Below are 22,402 nucleotides of genomic sequence, written 5' to 3' on the forward strand. Positions count from 1 at the left end.
GATGCTTTTAGAAGCGAACTACATATTATATCAATTATGATATTACGAATGCTGCATACGATGTGAAAAAATATTCGGAACTTCTCTTTGAAGTTGGATAAATAAAGAAATGTGTAGTATTGAGATTTTTAATGGTTATTTAAATATAATTCGATTGATTGCTGATGTTAAAGGTATTGTTGTATGATTGATATTCTGGTTTTTATCTAGAAAAATAATAAAAATATCAAAGAAGCGAAAAATTATTTGGAACTTTCGTATGGTGCAATAAATAAAGAAATACATATTTCTATTTGTGATGCGTTTATTTATGAATAATTACGTTGATTATTAAATATCAATTATAGTCTAATATCTAGCTTTACAAATCTTGAAGAATAATATTAGATAAACTATAATTATTCATCAATGAAGTAAGAAGTATTCCCACCAAAAAGGGTTTTTTGTCATTCAAAATGGCGCCATATTGGGGACTAACGCAGTTCTGTTCTAACTGCAATCTTGCAAATGATTAATCGAATTGTTTATAAATACTACGATAACTGCATTATGAACCGAAATATTACGTCATTAATTTATTGTAAAATAAAAAATATTTTGAAAACTTTTTCACATCGCTGTATAACTTTAAGCACAAATTGTTAATAGTAAAGTTTCAATAAGATTTACTTCTAATAATGGAACAATTAATTTCAAAAAATATAAAGTAAAGCAATCGAATGGACGTTCGACTGATTCGGAGGAGCTCTATTTGCATGTGGGTTCAAATCAAGATCGCGTGAATTGTGTGGAATGTGTGGACAATTCCATACATGGAATTTGGCTGTGTGTGGAATTCCACACTTGATTATTCGAAGAGCTGATCAATTCCCGAATTTTTGATGTATTGTATTCCTGAATTTTTTGAAACTCAAGTTATTATATTTCTGAATCACTGAGATTCTAGATGTCCAACTTTTTAAATTTCTAACTTTCCAAATTCCTAAATGTTTAATATTCTATATTTCCAAATTTGAAGATTATTAAATTTCTCTATGCTCCAATTTCTCAATCCCCAAATTCCCAAATCTCTCAATCTTCAAATCAGATATAGATAGTAGATTTAATAGTTTTAACCATTAACGAAATATATTATTTCTGTATCACAATTCTGAAAAGGTTTATAATCAATCAGGTTCGTATTTTTTCCGCTAGGTAATTTCTCATCTCTGCATAGTAAAAATTGACATGCGTGTGTATACGTGTGTGTATAATTTAAATAAACAATTGTGTATTCCACAATATACAGGGTATTGCCTATAACGCTACTCACGATTTCTATCCCACTAGTAGCCACCTTACGGAAAAAAGTTTAGAACAATATTTACAGGGTATGAAGTGCACAATAGATATTAGTAAAGCAAATTTTGAAAACAGTTTGTTCTCTTGGTAAAGTTAAGGTCACCTTAGGTTTTTTAAATAGGAACATACATTTTTTTATTCATAGCATTAGAGGACATCGAGACGAATTCAAAACACATATTACATGATATTTTTATTGACATATTACTCGATTTACAGAAGTGGAAATGTGAAGTACTTAGCTTTTGACTTTGGTAGTGTAATCATTATTTGGTTCCGAGGAGATTACTGAATGTAAACACGCGACTAGAATGTAAGAAAAATACACTTTATTTAATTACGTGTTCAAAATATATGCCGCCTTCCATCACGTAATATTCCGGTCTTTTACTTCATATTTCCACTTCTATAAATTGAATAATATGTTAATAAAAATATCATGTAGTATGTGTTTTGAATTCGTCTCGATGTCCTCTAATGTTATGAATAAAAAAAAATGTGTGTTCCTATTTAAAAAACCCAAGGTGACCTTGACTTTGCCAAGAGAACAAACTGTTTTCAAAATTTGCTTTATTAATATTTATTACGCACTTCATACCCTGCAAATATTGTTCTAAACTTTTTTCGTAAGGTGGCTGCAAGTGGGAGAAAAATTGTGAGTAGTGTTACAGGTAATACCCTGTAGATAAAATACTTTGGGGAAATTTTTAATCTTCATATTCATATCTTCTTATTACATAAACAATATAGTGTGATAATAATATGAAAATAGTATGACGATATGATCGTATGTTCATATTTATATTTTTATTTCCATGTTCATGTTACTAGAATTTAAATTTAAAGGTTACAGGTTTCTTAAGAACATTAAAGGTAAGACACGTATTCGAAGTTTCATTAGATATTAATATTTTATTAGAAGATAATAGCTAAGAAATTAAATTGTATTTTAAAATAAAATTTAGCGTAATATTTATAATAAATAATATTAAATAAAGAAGAATGAAAGAAAGTATTTATATAAAATTTATTATGTACGTTTAGAGTATGTTGAAAAATCTGAAATAATTAGGTTATTCATTCAATTTAGAATCCCATTTCCAATATCTGATACACGAAATTAATTAGTTAATTAGTTAAAAGTACTGTTACTGAATGCACATGTATTTTATTTAAAGATTGGAACAACGTGAAAGCTTCACTTATTCTCACACGATGATAATTGCATTTATAATAATTATGGTTCATTTTCGTACACCTTCTATATGAGCATGTACGTAGATGTGCGTGAACGCTTACTTTCCCATTGTATTTACATTTTTCCAATTATTTTCACAAGTATTGTACGGAGTATAAAAGAGTTCTTTTTTCTTTCTAGAAAAGTTTCACAGAAAGCCCTCTATTTCTTGTTGTCAATTGATCTTATTACATTAAACCCACATATTTATGATTCTTAACCCATATTAGGTTGTTCATTGATAAGTGTAAATGTTTCTTCTGCGTACACTTCGGTGCAACGTAGGCTTCCTTCGGATAAATTGTAGAGGAGAATTCTTCCATTATTTGCTCTCGATTTTTAGAAATAAATTTGCAAATTTACGAATTATCACATTTTTGAATAATCAAATTTCTTAATTTCTATTTTCATGTATCTTAATAGAATTTTCAAATTTTCTAATATTTAATTTCTCAACTTCTCAAATTTCCAATTCCCACATTTTTAAATTACTGTGTTTTCAAATTTCTATATCCCCAAATTCCAATATTTTCAAATTTCCTAATTTTCAAATCTGCACATTTCTAAATTTCCCAATTTCTAAATTGTCAGATCTTTAAATATCCAGATTTTTATCTTTACAAATTTCGAAATTTCTAATCTCTGAATCTCCAAATCTCTATAATCTTATATCTTCAAATCCTGAAATCCCCAAATTCTGAAATATTTGAATCCTCAAATCTCCAAATTCCCAAATCTCCAAATCCCCATATCTTCAAGTCTTCAACTCTTCAATTCCCCAAATCCCTAAATCCCCAAATATCAAAATTCCTATACTTAAAAAATTCTAATCAACGCAAAGTAAGTTTGTAAATCGTCAAACCCAATCTTTTAAATCTCAAAATTTCCAAATGTTCATATCTCGAAATTAAAAAATTTTCCAATTTAAGAGTTTGTCAATTTGAGAATATATCAAATAAAAACCAAGTAACGATGGAACGTCTTTCCACTACGTCGCCATTTTCCTTAGGAAAGCCTACTATTCTCGTTTGTGTACGTCCAGAGTGTTTCGCTTAAAGCAAGCCACCTAAATGTCTTTATTTGTGGTAATACAAGAAACATTTCTTATACAGTGTAAATGGTTTCAGACAAATCGAATAAAAGAATACTTGTTATAACTTACATGTTTCCTATGTCATTTTTACTCTTTTTATATATTTATACATCATTTTTTATGTACTACAGTACAGCTAAAATTATCGAGCAATATTACTCTGAAATGATTGTAGACTCCGTAATGATTGTGGACTCTAAAATTTTTCAATTAACATCGAATTTATTTTCAACGAGATTTCAGACTGTAATAACAAACTTGGCAACAAAATCGTTAAAAAATTTCTTTCATCTGATTTATTTTTTGAAAGCATTTAAATTAAGAAATTGTTCTGGTGTTATTACAGATGGAGAATATATTTAGGTGATCCGCTTCACGCAAAACACTTTGTATACTGTAACATTTGGTAAAAAGTAGTAACTCATTAAAGACCCCGATAAATTGAAATACAACAAATCATTCACAAACATTAATCTGTTTATTAATCATTCCCATAACGAATCTTAAGCACCATGAACTTTCGAAAGATCCATAGCTCAATCAAAACTTCATTGATCGTTCATGCTACGAGCCAAAATTTCACACAACGAAACTGCCACATTCCTACATTTAAAATAATGTAAAATTATTGCGAACCATTATGCACTATGTTCTTTCATATTTGTTCTTGTGTGTATGTAACTTGTATTTCTTTGTTTATGCGATAAATTGTATCAATGTATTATGAAATATTATATTATTACAAACAGTTATAATTATAAATATATATATTATACCTTTTATATATACACGGTAGTACCCGGTTAGTGGTCATATTTCTTTTTTAAAAAATTATATTGTTTATCAATTTAAATTGATTATTTGTTGTGTTATATTCCTAGATAACACCAGTTGTTATAATTTAAGTGTTAACCTATGGAGGTAAGAAAAATCTTTTCACTTTGCAATCGTAAAATTGTTTCATCCCTCGTTCTCCATGGTTTTCGTATGAAAAAAGATTTGAAAATATTTTAAAGATTTGAAAGAGATTTAGTACTAAAATTTTGCGTAGTAAGTGTTATCGTTTCCACCTTCTTCACATAGAATTTATTTTGTTATCCAGCTGTAACTGTCCTGATTCCACATCGTAGAAACCCATCCCCCCATGGATAACGAGGTCCGAAAATTTTAAATTAAAGCGATTTTTCAAAACTCAAAAGAAATAGAAATAGTATCTCAAGTCTCATGTGTATAATCGCTTTCAATTTTTGGAATACCCACTTCAGATAGTAATATAGTCTCCTCCGACCACTAACCGGGAATTACTGTATATTATTGCATATCCCTTAGAATTAGCTCCATTTTCGAAACGAACGTTTCGTCGTTTCAGTCAGTTTATCGCTTATTTTCTTCAATTTTGTTTTCAGATGCTCATAGGATATGAATCGGGCCAGATAGTGTTTTGGGATTTAAAAACGAAGAACGCAGATTACAGGTGCCAATGTGACGTACCATTGAGATCAATATCGTGGCATCACGAAGGCAAACAGTTTATGTGCAGTCACACCGATGGTTCCTTGTCAACATGGACGGTGCGTCAATTAAAACCAACAAATGTTACGCATCCTCACGGTGAGTGGTTATTTCTTTTCTGCTTTTTTATGAATGAATCTACAGAGGTCGGAATAATGAATACACTCCATTTAAGCAGCTTAGAAAGTTGCATCCAGCTTGTTTTTGAATTGTTTCTGTACATAAGAAGTTTCGTGAGAGAATTTAAAGCGTTTAGTGAAAACAATTTAGTGAGAAGTTGGAGGATTCTTTTTTTAAATAAGTGAAAATTTTTGTGGATTATTTTGATATCATTTCTATGCGAATATCTCTAAAATAACTATAACTAGTTTCACATTGCAAAGACCGTAGCTTATTATATTTTTAAAAAGAGATTGGAGCAATTAATTTTTAAACTACTTTGGAGCAATTGATTTTTAAATAAAATACTAACAGTCTCAAATCAAGGATTATTCAATGCGTACTGTCTTGAGCTCCCATTTTTATTTCGCACATGTATATTGCACAGCTATAAAGTTATTTGCGAGTAGTGCTATTGTGTAAAGAATGGTATATCCCATTAACCCCTTAACGTTTGACGAGTTTGACTCGTGACGCACACCACAGTTCAAATATCGCGAAAATAAACCGTATTTGCCCTACAACTGTCTTTTGAGTTTAATATCACCTACAATTTCTACAATTAAAGATCACTAAATTTAATACATGTCTAATATTTCAAGTTGTTTTATTTACTTTAATTTTACAACAGTGATTAGCAAGCTATGAAAAGTAACCTAAGTAAGCTATGAAAAAGTAACCTAAATAACCTGTGAAAAAATGATAGGTTAAGGAGTTACATGGTGCAATATTAACTTTAATGGCCAGTTTCTGAGAAAACAATTTATAAGTGAAGCCTATTGTCACAAAAATGGGCAAAAATTGCAAACTTTGAAGGCTTGTTAATCTTTAGTAAATTCGAAACCGGCAAAATGATGACTTAAACCCCCCCCCCCCCCCCCCCCCCCTAATTTCACATGGATTACAACATATTTTGGTTAGAGTAAAATCGCAGATGGTGACGTCTAAAAGTGATTGATTTGGCGTGGATTGGCGCTTATGTGATAATTATTGTAGCAACCATCTACGTTCATCAATCGTCACACACATGTGTGAGCGGCCATTAAAGTGTTAACAAGAAATTGTCCAAATTAACTGTGAATTTCTTCTATTTTATCATTGACATTTTATTAAAAAATTATCTCCAAAATGGATCACTCGATATTTTTACTAAATTTTAAATTACAATCACATTTCTTACAACATACCTAAAATTCATATAGAAAGAAAAATTTGTTTTCGCCAGTTTCGTCAAATTTTTTTAAAAATCTTTTTTACGACGCAAACGTTTGAAAAATTTAATAGGGCACTTTTTAAAGCCGGATTACAATATACGAAATGTTTCCGTTATTCTATCCAACCCCCGCGTTTACGTTCGTTTATATATTACCTTAAAAATATGTTTTTAAGCTTGATACTCGTATGTCATGAAACAATGCCACTCTCGAGAAAAATTCAGAGCAGTGATGGGCAACTGTGCCCGCGGTACAAGTGTGCAAATGGCTTACTCACTCGCGGGCAACAATGGTTAGCCTGCGGGCACTGTATGTATTCGTTGGGTAGTGAAGTTGAATTCGGTAGCGTTCTCTCTCACACGTATCATCTACATGTGTTGTATACTCGCGAGCTTTTTGGCTGACATCTGATCTGTCCATCACTGTCCTAGAAATATGGCAACATAATTCTTTGGATTGAAAATGTAGTTCTACAATCAGAAGATATACAGTGGAGGACAAAAGTATTCGTACATTTGAAATATAGAAATAAAAAGAATAATATTTTCTATATTATTAAGTATATTTAATCATATATAGCTGTATATTAAACATTACACTTACAGCAACAAATGACCCAAAACCGAAAGCAATAACATCATGTAATAACTTGAAATAACTTGAAATTCACGAGACCGTAAGAAATCGCAGGGACAAAAGTATTCGTACACTTAATTATTGCTACAATTATTTTAGCAGGAATTTTATAAATTAATATTTTGTATGATAACCCTTCCGGCGAATCACTTCACGTAATATATCGGGCATTGACAACACCAAACTTTTAACGAAGTCGGATTCTATATTACACCATTCTCTTTTTAATATTTCTTTCAAGTGTTCTTTCGACGTTATATCATGTCTTCGCACATTTTTTTCTAGTTTCACCCATACATGTTCGATAGGATTTAAATCGAGCAATTGTGGAGGAGTTGCTAACCTGTGGGGAGTATTGGTATTAACAACCACTCACGCATTATGCATATAGGCTGTATTTTTCGCGTCACAGTCTTGCTGAAAATAAAATTCATCTAATTCATAAATCTAATTCATTCTAATTCATCTGCACTATTTTCTAAATTTTCTTTTAAAATATTTAAGTATAAATGTTTATCCATCATTGTATGTATTACTACTAATATAGAAAGTATTAATAATATAGAAAATATTGTTCTTTTTATTTCTATATTTCAGGTGTACGAATACTTTTGCCCTCCACTGTATTGCTGTTGATTTTAGACAATTTATTAGGCAAGAATTATTATTTGAAGGTTTTGAAATTTTGCTCATGTTTCATAATATACTTAAAGTTTTAGACAACTTTTTTTATTATTATTGAGAACTTTTTTAGAGTATATCGCATTTGTTATTTTTATAATACTTTTAACTTGTATGAGAATTCGTTTAAATAAAATATCGAAGCGTGGTTTTAATCCATGTAAAAGTAGCTATCTTGTAAACTAGGATAATGTAAGAAACTTTTTAAACAAATGCCATAAAGCCGTAGTTCATAAAAGTTGTAACTTATTTGGACGATAAAATCAAAACTTCGGTCGATATTGACATAATCCTAGCTCACGAGATAAAGGGACGTTTATTTTATGCGTGTATAAAATTTTAAAGAGACTACATGTGTGTTTATGAGGAACATGGTTTAAAGACAGACGCATTGGTGTACCAATTTTTTAAATCATTACAACTTTGCTATTTTTATGAATTCAAGTATAAAATTTCAATAATACATTTTAGAGATATTGCATTATTAATATTATTTTATGGATTCAAAGGTCAAATTTCAAGATCTCAGATTTTTAAATTTCGAAATCTGTTTACTTCTTAGTTAATTCCTACTTTTTAAATTTCCAAACTTTCAAATTCTCAATTTCTAAAATTTTAGATTTTCAAATATCTCAAATTTCTAAATTCCCAAATTCTTCAGTTATCAAATGTTGAAATTCCTAATTTTCAAGTTCCCAAATATTCCGAACTCCAAATTTCGAAAATTTCGGAATATGAAATTTTCAAACTCTCGAACTTCAATTTTCCCAATCTCCAATTTCAAATTTCAAAATTTCCAATTTCCAAATTGAAGAGTGTTGAAATATTGACATCGTCCAAAGTTTTCACTAAAGTAATATAAAGTTTTGCCCGAAAATTTAATCAATGATATCCGATGCATATAGTCACAGCAGAAGTGAATTACTTTTTCATAACTCATCTATAATTTTTTTTTACTAAATTTGAGTTTCATGTAATTTAAACCAGATGAATTTAATCGCCCTGTACAAATGTATGTCAGTCGGACAAATCCCGACCTGATTTTGTATCGCTCTTATTTATTCGAATAAAAAATTCAAGTATTTGTATACTGTTTACAGCGAAAACAACTAAGGATGGCGAACCAGAACCTTGCAAACCGATTCAGAAGGTCGAATGGAAGCTTTCTAGATCGGGGTGAGATACATTCAGCTTTACTTAATTAATTAAATAATCTTCACAGCGATCTCCAGTTTTGCTGATTCTAAAAATTTTCCCTTTGGAAATTCGTAATAGGTTTAGAACGAATTAGTCTGTTATTTATGATCGGGAGAAGAAAAAATAGTTAACAATTATAATGCTTATAATGATTATAGTAGATAATCATATTTTTATTTATAATTATAATGGTAAACAATTATGTGTTTGCTTATAAGTACAATAATAAACAATTATAACTTTGCTTATAATTATAATAATGAATAATTTTGTCTTTGCTTATAAATACAATAGTAAACAATTATAACTTTGTTTGTAATTATAATAATGAATAATCATGTCTTTGCCTATAAATACAATAATAAACAACTATAACTTTGTTTATAATTATAATAATGAATAATTTTGTCTTTGATTATGAATACAATAATAAACAATTATAACTTTGTTTATAATTATAATAATGAATAATTTTGTCTTTGCTTACAAATACAATAGTAAACAATTATAACTTTGTTTGTAATTATAATAATGAATAATCATGTCTTTGCCTATAAATACAATAATAAACAACTAAACTTTGTTTATAATTATAATAATGAATAATTTTGGCTTTGATTATGAATACAATAATAAACAATTATAACTTTGCTTATAATTATAATAATGAATAATTTTGTCTTTGCTTATAAATACAATAGTAAACAATTATAACTTTGCTTTTAATTATAATAGTGAATAATCATGTCTTTGCTTATGAATACAATAATAAACAATTATAACTTTGCTTATAATTATAATAATGAATAATCATGTCTGTGTTTATAATTATAACAATGAAAGATTATATCTATCTTTACAGTTATAATAACAAAAGTAGTCAATTTTTAATATTATATAGCATATTTGTTCTGTTAGCGTGTCCGAGCACGATCACCTCCGATCCTTTGTTGTGCTATCGTCGCGTATAACAGTCACGATAAAGCGTTCGCCCGAGACACACCGCGAAACCTTTGTACAGCCGAATATATATTAAAAGTATTTTCCGTTCACTCACACCACGGTGGTCTATTTTCCAAACTTAATCCTAATATGTTCGATAATAGTCTTTAATAGTTAGTACTTATTTTGCATTAAAAAAATGTATATCTTATTGCAACATTTGTATAAGATGAAGCGAATCTTTATTAATTAAATGTTATTTTTTGTCAATCCAGGGAAGCGTACGTAATATTTTCTGGTGGTTTAGCATATGACACAACTGGTCGAACTCCAAGCATAACAGTGATACACGGAAAAACCACCACTGTATTAGAAATGGAGCATAATGTGATAGACTTCATAACACTGTGTGAAAGTCCCTGGTCAAGTGGTAATTAAAATTATTATTTACTCTTTAACCTAGTAGTTTTATTAACATTATTATGACCATTTATACCAAGAATATTACAGTTAATTTATTAACATCTTATTCATATTTAATAAAAAAGTATCCATAATTTTTATTTTCATTTCTTCATTTTGTTTTCATTTTTTCATTTATTCATTTGCATTAAGAAAATATGGATGTAATTTAAATTCTACTCATTTAAATCGTACTAATTAATCAACAATGCTGACTAATCACGTTGTATCTTTCTGTTTGACAGATTATCAGGATCCGTACGCTGTCGTGGTCCTCGTACAAAACGATTTGGTTGTGATAGATTTATTAACCCCCGGCTTTCCATGCTTCGAAAATCCATATCCAATGGACATACACGAGTCACCTGTGACGTGCTGTGCATATTTCGCTGATTGTCCTTCGGATTTAGTACCTGCCTTTTATTCAGTTGGTTCCAAGTCTCAGAAGAAGACTGGATTTAGTGAAAGGGATTGGCCAATATCCGGCGGAGAATGGAGTTCGAACTCCAGTAGTTACAATGAAATTATTTTGACCGGGTAGGTAATTGCTATTGAATAAATTGAATTAATCTATTTGCTCTGAAACAAGATCAGTTTACTTTGAAACAATATTAATCTACTCTAAAACAAGATCAAACCATATGTTCGTGTAAATTTTGTTCGTTTCTTTTGTATCCTCTGTGCATGTTTAAGTGGGTTTATTATATTTTATAAGTGGGTTTTATTATGGGGCGCCCTGTATTTACTTCATTTAGTAAAATCATGATCTATATCTATAATATACTATATTTCAACGAATAAAATATTTGCAACGGATTTTTTTTATTTTCTAATAAATTTCCAAATTGATGTACATTATTTACATTTTAAAATAATTTAATACTTAGATTTCTACTTTAAATTCTACCTATTTTATAATGTACATGATCAAATATTTTATGAGTCCTCTACATAACAAAAATTTATATTAAAAAGGAACGAGTTATCTGCTTCACTTATTCTTTCATAAGTTGCTAAATTAATAATTTAATTAAATCATTTTGTATTATTTCAATAAAATGTTAAAGCGTATTTCAGTACATTTGTATTATTTCAATAAAATGTTAAAGCGTATTTCAGTACATTTGTATTATACTCAGTTTTATATAAAATAAATGTATTCCTATATTTAATAATAATGTTTGACACAGTTTATATACATGCATATATAAACTCATATTAAATAGCTGTAAACTTACTGATATTCAATGTTCAAGATGTGAATGTAACACATGTTATAATTTGATTGCAGACACGCTGATGGCAGTATAAAATTTTGGGACGCATCAGCAGGGACCTTGCAAGTCCTCTATAAATTAAAAACGGCGAAGCTTTTCGAAAAAGGTAAAACACGTAGTATAGATTCGGAAGAAGACCCTTTGGCGATACAACTCATCTTCCTGTGCCCCGAAAGTCGGAAGTTGGCAATCGCGGGAAGTGGAAGACACGTCGTTCTATTTAAGTTCAAAAAAGTTGAAAGTATGTCCGAAGTAGTGGTAAGTAACCATCTATTATTTAAATAATTACCATCAATTTATAATTATCAAAAAATATCAGTATCAGTGCGTTTTTTCAATGTTGACAAAATATAGAAAATAGTCCTCTTTACTTTCAAAAGCTTTAAACATTTTAATAATATTCTCTAATAAATTCATTAAAGGTAACTTCCAATATTAACATAATTTTAAAGTAATGATTTTGAATTTCGAGAATGCCATTATAGAACTTAAATAACAATTGATTTATTGTTTCCATAGACTTTGGAGGTGTCACTAACGGCAGATCCAGCAAAAGAAGTGGAAAGTTCCTCAGATCATGATTCACCAGCTGGTAATACGGTTGGAAATAACGAGCCAAAAAATAACGAGTCGAGCCAATCGCTTAAAGTTAAGACTGGTTTACAGAAGAGGGCTGCAGGTTTCCAAGCAACGTTGATTTGCTTAACGACGGGTGGTGCCGGAGAACAACCTGAGAACATAACAGCTTTGAGTTTGAATTCTTCCTATGGTTTGTGAGTATCTAAATTCTATTTTGACGTATAACATTCCTCTACGAAAGAATTGTATCAAAGTTCACTATTTTTTATGTAAAAAATCCTAGATCAATACATGATCACTATGAACTTTTATTTTCAAGTATCTTAAGGGATCATATTACCTTGATAAAGTTTACATGCAACTATTATACGAAATCAATTTTTTTTTCGTACAGACATAGTTTAATGCGTTTATCAGATAGTATTTAAAAATGCAACATAATAACTTGCGTGAAAATTGTTTAGGTTCTTAAGTGACTAGATTATTTACATGTAAAATCTAAAGTAAAAGTAATTTAAAGTAAATAAGTAATATATTTTCTTATATATAAATATTCTAGTGGAAATACATTGTATACAATTTTAAGAATTTTTTATTATGATTCCATATTTTGAAACACTATACAAATTTATTAAAAACAAATGTATCAGGTTATCCAAAAAATCATATAATTACAGGGAAAATATTTTATATTGTAGAAGCTTATTTACTTTGCATCGGAATTACATTAGAAAGTATGCATTTTACAGTCAAAAGGTTTGACTAACAAATTAGTTAATTTGTCATAATCATCAATGGCTGTTTAAGTTAATTATAATGATACCAAAAAACAGCTGATAATCGTTAAATTGTATGATTTCAGAATGGCTTACGGGAACGAGTCCGGTCTAGTTATAGTAGATATCGTGCAGAAGATTTCTTTGATGGTGTTGAACACTGCAGACATCGGCGGCAATATGGACCCGTGCCAACGCGTACTACGCAGTCCTAAACGACAGGATGAATTAAAACGAGAATACGAGGATAAAGCGAGGAGTCCTAGTACAGACCAGGTAAAATGTATTTCTTTTTCAGTCAGAATCGTTTGCAATACTCAAATTGTTATCCTTCTTGTTCCCTTCTAACCCTGGCCCGAACAGATATCTTAACAGTTTTGTACAGGATGACTCAAAAAAAGTGTACACTATGGAAACTGCAAAAGAAACTGAAATGTACTGTTTTGTAATCTATGTCTTCGTTTCTGTAGTACCAGCGATGGAGTTATTAGTAGTTGAAGATCTTTTTACATTTTGTATCATAGAACCTCACATTCACACTGTGTTAAGTTCTGTAAATGTAGTCAGCCTAGAGTAGAACCATAAATTTTTAATTACATCTTGAAAACAAGGTCACGATTATGAAATAGTAAAAACTTTTCGATTTCTGTTGGCACGAATGATTTCACCAGTGTTTATAGTGTACATTCTTTTTTTGAGACAGCCAGTGTTTATGCATTTCGCTTTTTTTATACACTGAAATTAATGGTTTTCATTCTTGCATGTTTGTAAAAAAGATTACATAATTTGAATGACTAATTTATAACTATGAATTTTCTGTTCCTTTTGTAAATACTGAAAATTCCAATTCTCAATAATCTCACTGTGACACTCCAGCTTTTATGGGAGTTTAAAGAATAGGTGTTTCATCATTCCTCGTCCGTGTAATAATAGTCTCGTCACCAGTGTTCGAATAACGTTGTTTCATTTTCTTTAGGATTGCGTATAAATAAAGACCTTACCTATTACCATAAATTGACTTTTCAGATATCCTAACGTATTATATAATAAAAGTAATTACCTTCGTTTACGCATTATTTACTTACACGTACAAGACAGAAATAATAAACATAAAGTCACGAATAAATGTGACAACTAACATTAAACATTTAACGAAATCAAATTAATTCATGGCCTAATAAAAAACATAAATAACACTGCAATTTTTACGTATTAACATTTAACCTTATAAAAATGTAATTCCATTAACTAAATATTGAGTAGTAAATAATTTAAAGTTTCATTTCATTTTTATTTTTTTTTTTCATTTTGTTTCCTTGGACTCGTAACTGTAATGCGTTGTTTTAATTAATAAGGTGTTCATAATCTATCGTGTAGATAATAAATCTGATAGTTAAGTAAGTATGTTACATTGGATTCGTTAATTCTGAGCAGAAAATTGATAAACACGCAAACGATTTATTGTATTATTTGATCAAGCCGTTTTTATTGGATTACTTTATAAGATTTTAATTAAATTTTTTTACAACGTGTTCATAACATGAGTTTATTACACTACAAGTATCTTGTTACAAAATATTTTTTAATTCATAAAAAATCATATGAGTATGATTTTTTAGTCATATGAGTATGATCGTATGATTTATTTCCAATTACCGTAGGGAAAATTCGTACTATAGTACTCGCATAGTAAAATAAAGCGCTTATACAAATTTTTGAATAGTATACGGATTCGGTTTGTAACCGTGTGATTTTTATTAATCTTTTAATTTTACAAAGGCATATACTTTTTCTAAGTAGCAATTAATATATTTTATCAGACTATGATTTCATTGGGCAAAGGACTTCAAAAGAAGACAAATAAAATTTTTAACGTACAAAAATTGAATTTTGTTTTCTAATAATCAATAAAAATTCCGAGTAATTGAAGTCATTCGACTGCAGTGTATTTTATTATTCACACATGTCATGCTTTGAATTATTACATTATTTCACCTGCTTACTCTTATGTAAATTTAATAACGTGTCTGTTTACGCAACAATATAACGTTGTAGATATGAAATATGAGATAATTAAAAAGATAAAGAATGACTGATTTAATCGGACAATTACCGGAGTAATTGCCGTAATTACCTGTCGTAGCAGTAGTAGTTTACGTAAAAATATTATCTCGGCTTCTAATGAAATTCACCGTGGTATTCTATATTTTTTCAATAACATTTTAACAAACAGGTTGTTAACATATATCAACGTCAAGGTTGACTGAGACAGGTTTAAACTACGTTTGGCCGCAGTTTGTATCTTTAATTTGAATAACATTGAACATTTGAATAATTAAGGTCTGCCAGTTTAAGACGGCTTCATAATTTGGACATGATGGACGTTTGCAAAAATTATTTTTTAATTAATCTTATATGGAATCATTTTCAAATGTAGTGAAATCTGTTGTCTAACGTTGCTCAAATAACGAATTGAAAGCAACTATAGAGAGGACAATAAATATTGTAAATATCAGTGTCGAGGTTTAATTAATCTAATTGCACGCCATGGTGAAGAAAAGTATTCAAAATGGAAATGATGTCTATCTTTGTTTCTGTTTATATTATATTTCTACTGCTTAATTTAATTTATATTATTAATCTTCATGTGGGTCTATCCATTATTTCAATGACACCATTGAAGTATCCATTATTCCGTACAGAAAATTTTTAAATACTTCTAAATTATTAATTCAGAATGAAGTTGTGTCAGTAGATATATCCTGCAACGTCTACCATATACGAAACGTACAAATTTTGATTTATGAAATGTCACATTTATCTGAATTATGAAGAAGTCTTAAACAGCTGACTGTTGCTTTTGAGCGGAAATGTATATGTTAAGCTTAAAGTGCGGATACTAATAACGCGGTTTGGTTTTATGGAAATAGCACGAAACTTTGCAACCTTAAATTTGAATAGTCGCCGCGTGGGACAGTAAAAGAATACTATGACGCGAAATCCATGTTGTGGCTGTTGAAGGAAATGACGACAACGCATGCTGGCATTATGAAAATACTACGCGTTGCGGTTATTATAGTCATCGCAGAAATATAGCATGGTCGTAAATGTCAACGATCTGTTTTATATGCATGGGTTTTCCAGCGCTGAAAGAATGGCGATATCGATTGATGCAGCACATAGAACCATATATAAGTTGTTGGTAACTATAAACTTTCAAACAATAAAACAAAAAGAGTGGACTAATTATAGTTTGTTTAATACTGGAATAATTATCAATTTTATTTAATACTTGAGGAAGTAATATTTCAGCAGTGAAAAGAACTAATTTTTCAGAAATAGAAAGAATTAATTTTTCTGCAGTAAACCATAAATTTTCAATATTATTAATATTAAAGGTAATTGTAATTTAAGATAGAATTACTTCGATGAATGAATGTAGTCACATCATGCTATCTTTCTGTGATGATTATACCTTCTGCGGTCACGATGCGATCTTTTTCTTAATTTGTATTTACAATAAGCTTCTATGAATTATTACTCATAATTGAACGTATTAATTACGTTAAAAAAGGATATGAAAAAAGGGGATATTTATTTAATACAAATCTTTATATTTCTCTTTACCAGATTTTAGAAGTATGCCCAACTGCATTGTTCCTGTGAGTTACTTTTGAAACCACTGTACTTTTATCAGATATTAACTGTATGTCGTTTACTATTTTTAATGTTTTATTTTATAGTAGACATTTTCAAATCATATGAAATATTAGGGGGGCAGTATATTGCTGATAGAGTAGTAGGGCTGTCTTGGACTATTTCGGTTGATTTGAGGTAGTTATGGAGGTATGTAACGTTTTATACTGCATTTTATTACAGACTTTTGTTATATTGTCCTGGGACAAAATATAGCAACAAAAAGTTATAGTATCGCAATTTTTTTTCTTGAAATTTCTTTATTGTTTCCTATATCGTGGGGGCGCCACTTGAAGTCCGCGTAAAGAGGCAATATAACGAGAGTCGATTTCAACACGCACTTTACCACTGGTTATATTCTATACATTTTCTGGGTATATCGGGGTTTAGAAATCAATATTATATTAATACCTTGGCTGGTAAAGAACAATTGAGGCTCGTCTCACATTTCAGATAAGCACAGGTTTGTTAATGACTTATAATAGCGATTTATATTCATGTTCACTTATTATTGTAAACACTTTTCACTATCGCTGTCGAAAGGTGAGCATATAGCTAACTGCTTCGTTTTGTTTTACGAATATTTGCTTCGGTTTAATGAATGACTTTTCGATTGTCTGTACGAAACTGTTGAGGTTTAATCCCATGGTATTGTCTTCGTTGGTTGTGCCCTCTTTGATGTATCATTTGACTACGTTTGCATAGGTAGTAGAAGAGTTTGGGTACGCTTCGCTGATTTCTGCCGAGTTAGGTGAGTATATTATTGGTTGATTAGGTGTTATTTTCGTTCTTGGCTTTGGGAACTTTCGTTGCAGTCTCCGTAATTCGCAGTGTGATCACCCTTTAAATTATGGTTACAATACCGCTGTGTACGACCATATTTTTTGCACCGTATTATATCATTTCTCTCATGTGGGGGTCCTGTTTCGACTTTCAATTCAGCGTTGACCAAATGTTGACTACTTGATTCTCAATCAAGTCACTTTTCTATATAATCACTTTACTTAGGACCTCCACTTTTCTTCTCTACTCTCTTTATGCTGTAACACGCTAATGTACATAGCTTCGCTCCTTCAATATCTATTCTTTAATTTAAGACAACAAACCGGGACACTTGGTCATCACTGATATAATTCGTTAACTACTTTAATTGGTACATATCGATGTCATTCTGCTTTTGTCAGTTACATGGCTACATTTTACTAAAGCTGTGTGAGATTTGATTAGTCGTCCAAATACTTCTTTCAATTCAACGTGGTTTTTTTGAGAACGCTGAAGAGATAGGCGGAGGAGACATTATGGCTATCGCATTCTTTGACATTTTGATATCACCCATAATTTCTAGTAGGTCGAAGTGGTGTATATTTTTCAATTAACATTTCGTGCATCTTGTTTAGGGTTTCTTGACAGTTGGTTCTTCTTGTCAAGCACCTTCGTTTATTTCTGATGGCGGATGTGGATCTTTAGTTCTTCAATGTCAAATGTACGAAACTGTTTTCATTGTACACTAAAAACGATCTAAACTTGGTAAACTTGACTTGGTAAATCGTGGACTTGTGCAGATAGTACAGAGAGTTGAAAAAATTATAGGAGTCTTCAAAATATTTTTGTACGCTCTATTCTATCCGTATTTGGAGATCACATTGTTTCGCACAATTTGAGATTAGCATTCAGCACGTAGCGCTGAAACACAAGAACGTTCACAGTGTCAGAACGTGTTGTGGTTATTTTCTTCAACAGTCGCAACACGAATCACGCTATTTTTGAATATACCAGAACGCTTTACGGCTTTTTTACGGCAGCTACAATGAAAAATTTCGTATTCGAAACCATAACGCGTTCCGGTTTTCGCTGAGCATTTTCAAACTTTGAGAGTAACATATACGTTAGAGCTCGTCGTGAGAGGATTTCTTTTAGAAACTCAGATCACACGGTTACAAACAATTACTTTGTGAAGGATTGTACGCGGTTTAAATATTTTTTTATCAATTTTTATTTAAAACGTAACATTTCATGTAACTCTAACTGCCATTTCAATTAACAAAAATTCTGTAAACGGTTTAAAAGTTCAGTTTTGTAACCACACACTTCATTACACTGCTAACTATGATCACCTTCATTGATTATGTTATTTTTGGAGACATAAATGTTGATTCACAAAAGTTACGAGTAGCATAACATAAATATAATTACATGCAAATGCTATTTAAAATAATGGAATTAAGTTTGAACTAGATTTTATACTTTAATAAAGCAAGAAATTGTTATGTTATCCTCTCTTTTGCGAATCTTTTCAAACGATTAAGTTGATCAAAGTTAGCAGTTGAATACTCGGATTAGTGTACGTATTTTCTGCTTAGAATCTTAGAGGTTAGAGATATGGTAGAAGATTGTGTGTAGAAAAAGAATGAAACGTTCCTAAGTGACAAACGAGAATGTTATCGGCAACTAGTGGTCAAACTTGTCATTTTCCATGTGCCGAGGATTCGAACTTAGTTGTAGACAAGTTTTTGTAACCATATTTGAATTTCCAATGACTAGGTATTCCTCCTCGTAAACGAATATTCCTGAAGTCGTGTATTAATATTTAACTGAAAGAAACAAAAAAGAAACAACGTATCTTCATTGTATTGATTCTTTATTATGCATTTAATGTTTAGCCAACTACGTGTCTACCTACGTTGAAACAAGTAAGAGCAATACCTTATCTCGTTAAAAAAACATTTCAACCTTTTCTGTTCCCTTTTATGATATATGATATTTTGTTGATAAATTGAACGAACTCGACGCGGATGTATGTAGTGAACTTTAGTAAATGATGTTTCCGTTTCACCATTAGCTTTTTGACTCGTGTTTAGAGATTCGATTAATGTTGAATACGTAGAACCAATAAGCAGACAAGTAATATGATCGGAATGTAGTTCAGAGTATTAGAAAATGATTGTTATTTATGATTGTACCACTTAATGATTCAGTAAATCTCACGTGTGCGACGATTATTCACATAAACGTTTGATGGAGTCTGTGCATGAACATACAATACAACGATACCATGAAATGGTTAGTTAACGATACACTCGTTTATTATTATAACCAAATGCATGGTGGAATTAATGGTAAGACAAATATCAAACAAATGAAACAAAGCTAATAATGTTTCTCAAGTATTTGTTTACGCACCTCTGCAAACACATATTTATTATACACTGGCGAACGTTTTAACCCTGGGAAAACGGCGATCAGAGCATCTGCCACTCGCATATGAACGTTTATTTTAATAAATTTTGTTGAATACACAAAATATATGCAACTGAAGGCATATTTATGAATAATGAAATGTGCAAATAATTGAGATTTTATCTGATCAGTTTCGAAATATTGTGAATACGGGGAAATTATTTATTAATTACGAATAATGTATGATTATTAAGGTTTATTGAAAGGTCAAATAATGTTTAATTTTGTAAATAATTTTATGTACTATTACGTGTTATAATTAGTGATCTACTTTCCTATTGCTATTTTCTCTAGGAAATCCTATCGTGTTTTTCCTAGGAAAGAAACGAGGGAAAGGAGGATAATTTTCTCATTATGTGAAAAATGTAATTTTATAAATTTAAAATTGAAGATATTGTAAATTTGATAAATTTAAGATTGAAGATATTCTGAATTTGATAAAATAAAAATTGAAAATATTGTAAATGTTATAAATTTAAAATTGAAGATATTCTAAATTTGATAAAGTTAAAATTGAAGCCATTGTAAATATTATAAATTTAAAATTGAAAATATCGTAAATATTTTGAATTTAAAATTGAAAATAAATATAAAATTCAATTAAAAATGTTAGGAGAAATATGAAATTTTTACTAATAAATGTTTATATGCGAGTACTGGGATCACCTTATATCGCCGTTTTCTCTAAGGCAGCCTATGCTCGGTTCCTCCGTTAACCTAAAAGGTGCTATAAAACGTGTACAGCTTGAAAACAGTAAATTTTCTGTACCGAAACTCCCTTTATCTGTTTCTCAATTTTCACAATTTCACTTTGATCGTTTTTTAAATATATTTGAACATTATTAATGTAATCGTATCATTTTATTCGGGCAAGATCCAAAAGATCAAATCAGTCAGTAATTGAAGCACAAACGCTCGAAATTAAAAATTTGTGTTTCTTTTTTCAATATCGAATTTTAGGAGCTGAAGTTGACTATGGATTTCAGTTTAGGTCATAAAAGAAATTTTCTGCTAGTTGTACGGTGAATTTATAAGTAATATAGTAATATTAATTATACTCGAAAGTGTTTAATTATACTTTCGATTGTAGACGATCAAATTTATATCTATTAGTAAAAGCGTAGGTAATTAAAATGTATTAAGTTGCAGTATACGGTAAAAAATTAGAGTAAGTTGGAAAAATATTAATATTATAAATCAATTTGATGTCACAAATGTGCAGATATGTCTTTACATTTCTAATAATGAATTACGAAATGTTTCAGCTTCAAATGATAATCACAGCAATAAATGACAGCATTATGACGATCATAACAGGTGATTTAAAGAAACATGCATACATACGTACGTACAGTAAATGATTTAATCAATACTGAATTCCAAAATCGTACTCGCTTCATATTAGATACGTTGAATATATTTGAAGTATTCATCCAAAATTCTTTGGAATATTTCGTATGCTGGTAACTATGCTAGTTATTTATGCTAGATAGTTTGCTTTATCTTCTTCTTCCCAGGAAAAGAATATTAATTGACAAATTTGTTAAAAATAAAATACAGATAGGCTTGAAATAAGATGCGGCTTTAGAAGCTTGAATATTATTTTTATCGAAATAAATATGTACATAGTTTATGAAAGTATGTTTTTTAATAATTGATGTTGGAGCAAGGTTTGCTGGTAACAATTTCATCTGACTAATATTAATGAGTTTATCGAAATAATGTATAGTAGGCTGAGTTGATCTCATTTATCTGTTTGATCATATCTTTAAATTAGATGATCGTATCTATAAAATTATTGATATAATTTTGACTCGATTATGTCAACGCCGATTTCATTTTCTAGTTCATAAGTGATATTCAAAAAACTCTACATTATTCATACTAAATTTTAAATTTTTAATTAGTGCATAAATTTATATTTTATGCACTAGATTGAAAATATTTTTATTAATTTGTATGTCTATAAAAGTTTGACGCGAAGAAAAAATTTAACGTGTACGTGTTCAGATTCTGAAAAATTTATAGGCATTTTTGTATTATACAAATTTTAAGCAAACTAGATGTAATCAGTGTATATAATGTACAATAGCATTTGGATAACGTATGAATTGATTAGGCTTTTAATTGACATAAACTTGACGGTAATATTATAATTTATTGTAACATTGGCAGAAATTTAATCCTTAAACATATAATCTAAACGTAATATGATGTTTGTAATGCAGTTTTTTAGAAGTAACTTAAAGATTGGTAATTAATACCTTTTAAAAACCTTATCGAGCTAGATTTAGTGCTTGAATAGGTTGACATAATATTTAGACATAATTAAAAAAGAACTAAGGTGTGTGAGTTCATTGAAC

The 22,402-nt window shown here is 29.7% G+C and overlaps 1 protein-coding gene across 14 annotated transcripts in view; it reads left to right on the top strand.

The window, feature by feature from the left end:
* The window catches only part of Tomosyn (syntaxin-binding protein tomosyn), a 96,965-nt gene that overhangs the window by 28,500 nt on the left and 46,063 nt on the right, over positions 1–22,402 (top strand). For 9 of the 14 annotated variants that reach the window (XM_076537026.1, XM_076537022.1, XM_012279320.2 and 6 more), the window contains 7 exons: positions 5,078–5,282; positions 8,974–9,049; positions 10,288–10,442; positions 10,720–11,011; positions 11,766–12,009; positions 12,271–12,524; positions 13,193–13,382. In XM_076537026.1, coding sequence (XP_076393141.1) covers positions 5,078–5,282; positions 8,974–9,049; positions 10,288–10,442; positions 10,720–11,011; positions 11,766–12,009; positions 12,271–12,524; positions 13,193–13,382 — 1,416 coding nt within the window. Of the gene's footprint in view, positions 1–5,077; positions 5,283–8,973; positions 9,050–10,287; positions 10,443–10,719; positions 11,012–11,765; positions 12,010–12,270; positions 12,525–13,192; positions 13,383–17,507; positions 17,554–19,462; positions 19,493–21,304; positions 21,357–22,402 lie in introns of all 14 variants that reach the window. The other 5 variants (XM_076537045.1, XM_076537036.1, XM_076537042.1 and 2 more) reach the window with 4 other exon arrangements.

This window comes from Megachile rotundata, chromosome 1 (genome assembly GCF_050947335.1).
Source record: "Megachile rotundata isolate GNS110a chromosome 1, iyMegRotu1, whole genome shotgun sequence".
NCBI classification, from domain to species: domain Eukaryota; kingdom Metazoa; phylum Arthropoda; class Insecta; order Hymenoptera; family Megachilidae; genus Megachile; species Megachile rotundata.